At 34.3% G+C, this 10,000-nt stretch overlaps 1 protein-coding gene across 2 annotated transcripts in view; it reads left to right on the forward strand.

Annotated features, from left to right (window-relative positions):
• The first annotated feature begins 6,946 nt into the window (after positions 1 to 6,946).
• The window catches only part of LOC125031687 (ankyrin repeat domain-containing protein 17-like), a 42,061-nt gene continuing 39,007 nt past the window's right edge, over positions 6,947 to 10,000 (forward strand). For both annotated transcript variants that reach the window (XM_047622583.1, XM_047622584.1), the window contains exon 1: positions 6,947 to 7,284. In XM_047622583.1, the coding sequence (XP_047478539.1) occupies positions 7,105 to 7,284 (180 nt within the window). In that variant the 5' untranslated portion in view covers positions 6,947 to 7,104. The remainder of the gene's footprint in view (positions 7,285 to 10,000) is intronic.

Genomic DNA, 10,000 nt, shown 5'->3' on the forward strand with positions numbered 1-10,000 from the left:
CATCATTATAATCATTACTATTATTCTTATTAATCATACTCTTATCACTATTGTCATATTGTCATATTCATTTTCATTTTTATCATAATAATTTATATTGCTGTTATTGTCATTTTCACTTTTATCATTATTATTATTATCATTATTATTGTTATCAACACTACTATTATTATCATTACTATTATTTGTACCTGTCATTATTTTTTCAATTATTACTGTTTTCATCATTAGTTATTGTCATTATTATTATCATAGGTGTTGCTTTTGTTGTAGCAGTGATAGTATCAATAGTTTGAGTGGAAGTAGCAGTAGTAACCGCAGCAGTAATGGTAGTAGTAGTAGTATAAATGGCAAAAGTATGGAATACTATGTAATAAGCATGTTCCAGACTACGCAATAACTGGACGCGTTAGCAATGGTAGAAATAGTAGTAGTAGTAATGACAGTTGTAACAGCAGAAGTAGCAGTAGTAATGGTAGTAGAAATAGCAGCAGTAGAAGTAATAACAGTAGTAGTAACAGAAGTAGTAGTAGTAGCAGTAGTAGTAGTAATAGTAGTAGCAACAGCAGCAGTACAGGTTAAAGCAGTAGCATTAGTAGTAATGTCAGTAATAGTTATTGTAACAGTAGCAGAAATATTAAAAGCAGTATTAGTAGTAATAATGTCAATACTAATATCTACAAAATTTCAAAACAAAATTGACATTTCTCTAAAGATTCTACGGATTATACTGATAATATCGATAACTTGATAACAAATCCCTGGTCAACGATCTTTATCAGCAATAACCTTCATCCTTATCACCTTATCTGGCTGGAAACCTAAGTCGTATGTTGAACTTGAAAGGGAAACACCTATATTTTTAATATTAAAAAGGAGAGAAGTGAATCGGTGATTGGCAATTTCACCAGCTAGTTAAAATCGTCTAGTTAAAATCGTCAACTGCATTGTTTGTCGTCTTTATCAGAATTGCCATTGTTGATAGTTACTGATTGTTATCTGATATCTTTCGATGGAAGGTAAGATTACTTGTTCTAATTTTCGAACTTTTTTTCACTGATATTGACAATGTACTGTTGCTTTCATTACGGATCGTGTCGAAATTCTTTCTTTTTTATTGTAATTGTTTTCTTCTATACTTTTACATTCCTTTGCCCATCCATTCGTATATCTTGTCTCTTCATTATCTCAATTATTTTGCATTTTATTATATCGTATTTATTAGAGTGTATTTTATGTGGCATTTTAGCATCACAGCTGTTGAACATTCCCCAAGTGTAATGGTGTTAGTTGTCACATATGATAAGATTCATTGATCACAAAAAAAAAAGCAATTCGAAAATTATGTTCAGTACAAACAAATCGTATTTCTTCGAGATTTTGGTTCACAGATGTCTTTATTTACAAAGACACTGGTGATAATAGTTTCTCGTTGTACTGTGTAAGAACATTTACACCTAGAATAAGTACACACGAACCCAAACAAGTACGCAGACACAGTCACATGCACATACACATGCGTGCGTCACACTTTCAGAGTACACCATTCATATCCATTTTCGACTGAAAACTTTTATCGTATACATATATAAAACGTGTCAAATGATATCCAAACACGATTTATATAAACAGAGCTTCTGCAAATGGTGATGTCGCTTTCTCTGTGTCTCTAATAAGCGAATTTGGGTCACCGTACCAAAGAAAATTTCAAGGGAGGGGTGACTCAAAAATAATGTTTTCGTCGCGTTAAACCTATAAAATTAGTTACTATACGTTTATAAAATAAACTGGAGAGATTATCTACAATGATTTCGTATCAGATTTACATTGCATAAGTTTGAATGATGTTTTTTTTTTTTTTTTGAAACATGATTTTTTTACTATTATTATTTTTAATGCATAATTTCCAGTCGCTGTTATTATTGTTATACTCAGTCTCAACATAGCATAATGATGGACATTGTGGTGATAATGATAACAACAACAATAGTAATAATAATGTTAATGATAATGATAATAATAATAATAATCACAATAATGATAATAATAATAATAATCACAATAATGATAATAATGATGATGATAATAATAATAATAATAATAATAATAATAATAATAATAATAATAATAATAATAATAATAATGATAATGATAATAATAATAATAATAATGATGATAACAACAACAATAATAACGATAATATTATTACCATTATTGTTATCAATATTAAGTTATCATAATCATTATCAGTTTTATTCTTATTGCTATAATCAATGTTATTTTTATTATCATTAATATGAGGGTGATTATGATTGTTATTACTTTTATTGTATTTATGATTATTTTTTCATTATTATGATAATCATTATTATTACTTTTATCATCATCATAATCCTTATTATCATTATTATTGTTATCATTATCATTATTGTTAATATTATTATCATTATTACTATCATCATCATCATCATCATCATTATTATCATTATTATCATCATCATCATCATTATTATCATTATTGCCATCATCACTATTATTAGTTTTAGGATGATGATGATGGTGATGATGATTATCACCATCATCATAATATCATTCGTGTTATTGACATAATTATTAATATCGTTATAATTGTCATTTTCATTATTACTATTACCCTTATCATTATTATTTTCATTTTCATTATAATTATCGTTATTATTATTATCAATTCTGTTGTTTATTATTCTTGTGGTTATTGTTATTGTTATCATTAATAGTATTATTATTTATGAAATTATCATTATTATCATCACTGCGGTTATTATCATTATCATTGCTTATATAGTTATTATCATTAGTATTATTGTCATTGTTATTTCATTGTTATAATTATTATCATTATTGTTGTTATTATTATTATCATCATCATCATTGTTATCATTATTATCACTGTTATTATTATTATCTCATAATTATTATTTCATAATTATTATCATTAAAATTGTTATTACCATTATATATAGTATTATGATTATTGTTATCAATTATTATTATTGTTGTTGTTATTATTATTATCATTATTGTCATCTTTATCATTAATATTACCATTATTATTATTATCATTATTACTATTTATAGTATTATAATTTGTATCATCATTGTTAATATCCTTATAATTATTATCCTTACTATTACCATTGTTATTGTTGCTGTTATTATTATTATTAATATTATTGTTATTATTATCATTATCACTATTACTGTTATCATCATTATCATTATTATTATTGGTAGTAGTAGTAGTAATGTTATTATTATCAAACATTATTATTATAATTATCATTATTATTATTACTATCACTATTACCATTCATATCATTATTGATTTTCCTATCTATCTCCTTATTTTTCTTAGTTTTTTTTCCATATACAGTTGCCGGCAAAATGATACATACACACACACACACAGACATACACATTGATTTCCGTAGCTCATTATTTTGTCGTTTTGATATAAACTGAGCTTAGCGTGCGTAATGTATGTAACCTGTTGATGTTTTCGTTCTATTAGCTCGGAGCTTAAATGCATTTTATAATTTGTTGTTGCAAAATAAACAAAATTAAGCCACATTTCTATTAAAAACTCTCGGACTGCAAGTTTTGTCGACGATATCCGACATTTGAAATCAACAAGTCACGTGATCTTCCAGCACGCGTTGGTAGCAGCGTTGTCAAGGTGTTTCGATTCCCTCCCTCCCCCCCTGCTCGCGCCAGTGTTGCCAACTCGCCATGACCTGACGATCACGCGGGAAGGAAGGTCATGTCAAGCTGTCTGTAAGGGCTCAGGTCATTCTGGTTTGGGAGAACTTGGGGAGTTCCTGTCTTAAGTTTTCTTATTCGAAACCGTGTGTGTATGGGTTTTGTAAAAGAAATCATACATTTATTTAATATTTATATACATATATATAAGTATATACATGTATGTATGTATATATATGTATTTATATATACATACACACACATATATGTATGATATATACATACATATAAATATATATTATTGATTTATAATACCCATACACAATCACATACAGCCCCCCCACACACACACATGCACGCATGCACGCACGCACTCACGCATACATCCAGCCCCTCAATCTGAGTCACGGACGCCCCCGACCCCCTGCCGGCGTGGCGTGCCCGTGAGCGAAAGGCTCGCGACGTGAAATGCATCTGATAGCCACCGACGCCGAGCAGCCCTGGCCAATAATTAGGCCACAGATGTTTCAAGGGCGTTCGCCAGCAAGTGTTTAATGGCCACGTCACGGCGACACGTCATAGCTGAGGGTGCATTCATGTCGGGGTTCGTGTCGGCCATTAAGTTAGGAGACGAAGACCCGACGCAATGAGGGTTTCGATGAGTCACGAGGTTTGGGTCCTCAACGCCAGGGAAACCCGAAGGCGCGGCCACCGTGGGAACAGAACACGAGCAACAGTAACAATGATAATGAGGATAATAATGACAGCAATGGTAATAATGACAGCAATGGTAATGATGATAATAAATACAGTATGCTAATGATGACAATAATGGCAGTATGATAATGCTGATAATAATGACAGTATGATAATGATGATAATAATGACAGTAATGATAATGATAATGATAATGATGATAATAATGCCAGCAATGATAATGATGATAATAATGCCAGCAATGATAATGATGACAGTAATGATAATGGTAATAATGCCAGTAATGATAACAATGATAATGATAATGGTGATAAAAGGGTGATAGCGATGATGAAAATCATAATAATGCTGATAAAAAGGATGACAATGATGATAATAATAATGAAAATTATGATAAAAAGGATGATAATGATGATAATAATGACAAGCAGTAATTTGATGTTGATGGTCATTTGTAAGACTGATAATAAATGCAACAGCAACCATGGTAATGATGCCAGTTACGATATAGTGATGACAACAACAATGATATTGACGATAAAGATACTGGTACTAATAGTAGTAATGATGATAATAATAATGATGATAATAATGATAAAACAAATAATGATTATAATAATGGTAATGATAATACTAATAACAACAATAATAACAATGCTAATAACAGTGATGATAATGATGGTAATGATTACCGTAATAATGATGATTATAAGTGATAATATAATTACACTAATGATGACACAACCACCACCATAATAATGATGATATAAACTACAGCAATAGTAATGGTCGTAATAGCTGTAGCAGTGGTAACAAGGATTTATTGTAATAGTAGTTGTAGAAATGATAGTAGCAGCCATCGTATACTAATACTAACAATACTGATAGTATTTTATTAACCTTCATGCGTGCTGCCTCCTTTCCAATTTCCCCGAAGTTAGAAGAGAAAGCCCGAATGTAAAATGCCTTTTGTAATGAGGCGAAAATTACGCTCCTTGTTTAGTGCGGTTTCAGAAAAGTGGTCAATGTACACAGCACTCCCCACACCCGGGTTGTCACTAATCAGTCATTAATTCATCTCCCTCGTTAGATTCTCTTAATTAGTATATCGAAGCTTGAGTGATGGTGTGTGATTCCTCTTCTCCTCTTCCGTAGGAGTGTCATGCACGTGTCCATAGACAGCCATAGCAAAAGGGCGTAGAACCTTCTTGAAGAAAACGATTTAGCCTGCGTAGTAAATGCCTTTAAATGCGTGCTTGTTTGTGGCACGCTTTGAAAAAAAACATCTCGTTTGATTTCCATTAGCGCGTAATGAAGTAGCGTTATTAACGGCGTCTCGTCTTGTGTCATGTAACGGTTATGATCAATTTTGCATGACAGTTCGACCCAGAGCCAACTAGGGTAAGTAAAGCTGCCATGTGTGAATGAACATTGCAATTTGCAATCCATACATACGTAATCCAACACCGTCCCTTGTACTATAGGTTCCCCGTCCATCCACTCTCGGCCCCAGTACGCAGCCAGATAAGACGAGAAAATGACTCCCCACATGATGAAAATTGCCATGAGGGCCAGACGACATGCATGACGCGGTTGCCATCGGTTGCCAGGCGGTTGCTGTTAGGCCTGCCAGATGTCGCTTAGTGCATGATACGGGTTCTGGTGCATGGACAGTGCATGGCAGAATCTTGCGTCAATATGTTCGGTGTTTTGTATTGGATATATGCTATGCCTTTACCGATTTCCTTTTGAATCTGGGAAAATCACGGATATTCACGATAATGATTACGTTTTATTTAATGGCCATATTTTACAGTAGTTTCATGACACAATTTATGCCTTGCGTCATTAGGTAGATGGAAATATATAAGGGTGGTTATTAGACTCATGAATTATCGATTTTTTAAACCACACAACGAAGTTAGATTTTAAAATTAAAGCGAATTTGATTCTAACTATGCTGCAACGTAGATGGAAAATCGTTCTTAAAATACACTAACAAGCCACCCCAATACATTAAAAACTCGGAATAATTTTTTAGATTTTAACTAAAACCCCTTAAAGAGTTGCCGTTTTGAAAATAAGGCTTAAAATATATAAGAGAAAATGGGACAAAATACCAATGCTTAGGGCTGGGAGGGTGAATTCGCTCCCGCACCGCGACAGTCTTCCAAACACCGGAAACGTGTGTTGCAAAATCAGCCTAAAATAAAACATACTCCCAACATACGCCTGTAGATAAACCTGCACTAAAGAAAAATATTTCGAAAATAGATAAGAGACACGGAATAACGACACAACAAGGGCTAAAATCGGAGGGAAAGCGAGGGAAAAAATCAGACCAAAATTCACAGAACCGCAAGAAAATCCATTAAAACAAACTAATTAAATACAGAAATGCCCAGCAAAAATAAAATACCCGGAAACAAGCCCCATCATCGATAGCAAAACCCGCCTAAAAGTGAGAGAGAAAGATTATTGGAACCTCGTCATCCGGGTCCTCGAGTGTGTAATGTTAACATGGCTGACCGATCCCTGATGTGACTCCTTCCTTAGGGGTAAAAAAGCGTGAGTTTTTCATCTTTCCGATGGTTTTTTCGAGACTTCGGCACGCTCGCTGATGCCGAGAGGATCCTCGCTGTGTGAAAGATGCAGAATGTCGTACAAGGACCTGCGGGCGAGAGCGAAAAAGAGCGAGTAAAAGCGGAGGGTGCGAAGTCCTCTGGCTCGAGCGCCACCCCGGAGAAATGCCAAACGTATGCGGACCTTCAGGATAAATTCTTCACGGTCTCCGGCGAGTCAGAGAGCGAAGAAGGGGACGAGTCGGAGGTACGTGCATGTGGGAGTCCTGCCTGGGGTGTTTCGAGGGCGGGGAAAGAGACTCGAGAGGGAGAGAGAGAGAGAGAGAAAGATTTTCCCGAGGTGCTTTTCCTTCGGGATTTTCAACCATGTCGACAAAGAGGCTGAATTAACCCCGATTATTTTTTTTCCCCATCTTGCTTTTCGCATGGAGCCTCTCTCTCTTTCTCCCTTTCGCTCTCGGGTATTTTATTCCACGGTGTTGTTTCGTGTGTGTGTTCGTTATTCCGTTCTTTATTCCCCGACTTGTCTTTCTCTTGTGTTATCGTCTCGTGTCCCTCGCCCTCCATTTGTTGTTCTTCCGTTCCATTATTCTGCCTTTTGCTCACGCTTCTTCCTCCTTATTCCCTTATTTCGTTATGTTCTGTGTCTCCTCTTCGTTATTCTGAGCCATTATTTTCATAACCAGTGTTTCCTCCATTTGTTATTCCACTTTCCAATTGTTCTTCATTTGTTTATTTTTTTTTTGTTGGATGGTTCCTCTATCTACTCCCTTTTTTAAATTCTCGCCCTTAGGAAGAAGAGAGAGATGGAGGCAAATGATAAATGACAAAGGAAGAGTGAATTGAAAGTCAAATGGATGTTTTTTTTTTTAGAGACGAAAAGACGGTGCGATTCTCTCCTTGCGTGTTGCTCCGTTTCTCCCGTGTTATTTATCGTTTCCTTCTTTGCTCGTACTGTTTCGGTCCTTTTCTTGCTCTTGTCACCTATTCTTTTTGTAATCTTTTCTCTTTGTCTCTCTTCCTCCCACTCTGTCTCTTTCTGTCTCATACGTCTCTTATTTTCAGGTATGCAGTTGAGTCTTCTGCGATCTATGTTGTTTATTTAGTTTACTATCCATCCCAGTCTCTCTATTTACTCTCTTCCATCCCTCCTTTTCTCGTTCTTTCTTCCTCTTTCATTCTCTCTTTATCTCTATCTCTCCTTTATCATCCTGTAAAGCCATTGGTCAGAAATTTTTGTTTATATTTAGGCTTTTAATAAGATGACCTAGAAAAGAACAGATTTTTTCATTTGTTTTTTAATCTTGGCATCAGATCTTGAATAAATATGTCAGTGGAATATTCCCAGATGTTTTTTTGTTGTGAGTGTTGATGTGTGACCCATTTTCTTTGTATTTTTGTTATGTCTTTTCACCATTTGCAGTGTTCCTTCTTGCAGAAAGATAAATTGTTTAACATTAGACAGTCAGCATAGTTTAACATTTGGTGATTATGCAAATAACACCTGGCTGTGTTGTACATGCTGATATATATGATTGTATTGTGGAAGATTCACTCACCATTGCAGTTGATTGATTCATCTTTCCATCAGCAATTGCAAGTCAAATGCTGGAGAGATTTCAGCTCTTATGATTGATTTTTTAATATATTTTTCTTTATTTATTTTTGTCTCACTGTTTTCCACCTCTAATATCACAGGATTGATTATATAATTGGAAAGAAAAATGCAGTTTTGTTTTCACTCTTTAAGGATTATGAGCCTGATTGATTGATTGATTATTTGTTGCAGAAAGGTAAGTATACAAAGCAATATGAACCTCTATTTTTTTCACTGTGATAATCAGTACTACTCATTTACAATGTGATTATGTGGCTTGCTAATTTTCAAGTGCGATGGCTCTTGCCCTAGGAAGTGGAACACGGCACTCAGATATATTTTTCTCTTTTTTTTTTATCTTCCCTTTATTCTTTTGTTTGCTTGGACAAGGTCTTGTTTGTGCTTTGACTGTGCTCTTCAACAATGCAGAATGAGAGAGTATTACATTTTGAAATTTTACCTTTCAACCAAGTGTGTTTATTGCATAGACTAATGGGCAGAAAAGGGTGGAACTCATTAGCCAGTTTAAGATAATCATCGTTTAATATGTTCAATCTTTAATGTTTCTTTTTTTGGGGGGGTGGGGTGCAGGGAAGCGATATTGTTTTGATTCTGCCTAAGTCACACGGTAGATGTTCACTTGTTTTCACGACTCGTGTGTAATTAGTGTCTTAGGATAGAAATTGGATTGTCTGCCTCACAGTCTTGATCCAGTGCAAATGAACAAAAGTTGTTGCTGTTATGACATGAAGTTGATTCTTATCTGGTATTGCTGATGTTACCACATATCCATCTGTTGTTTTTGTTATTACTTTATCATTGATAGTAGTAGTGATAGTAGCAGTAGTAGGTTTTGTTGTTACTCCACCAGGAGACTTCATGATTATAATGTTATATCTATAGTTGCAATCATAATTATATGCTGATTTTGTCTTGTAAGATGATTGATGACTGAAGTTGATGTAATGTTCTTGTTCTTTATAACAGTTCTCATGCCATTTCTCTCTTAATTGTTGTTCAGGCAATTAAGTCCTGTGTATATCTTGGAAGTAGATATCTTCAGAATTTGTTCATATCATGGACAGAATAAGCTGCAAAGGGAGCTGATTTATTTGTCAGGCGCACTATTGATTCTATTTCATTTCTGTTGGAGCTTGAAGACAATACTTTCATTTATAGCTTTAGGTGGGCGTGTACCTGAGCCATTTTTAAAGAGGATTTTGCATAACATGACTAACAGTGAATACTATTGTTGGTTTATATATACATTCTGTGTGTGTGTGTGTGTGTGTGTGTGTGTGTGTGTGTGTGTGTGTGTGTGTGTGCGCGTGCGTGCGTGCGTGCGTGCGTGTGTGTGTGTGTTGTG

The sequence above is a fragment of the Penaeus chinensis genome, chromosome 13 (genome assembly GCF_019202785.1).
Source record: "Penaeus chinensis breed Huanghai No. 1 chromosome 13, ASM1920278v2, whole genome shotgun sequence".
NCBI lineage: Eukaryota > Metazoa > Arthropoda > Malacostraca > Decapoda > Penaeidae > Penaeus > Penaeus chinensis.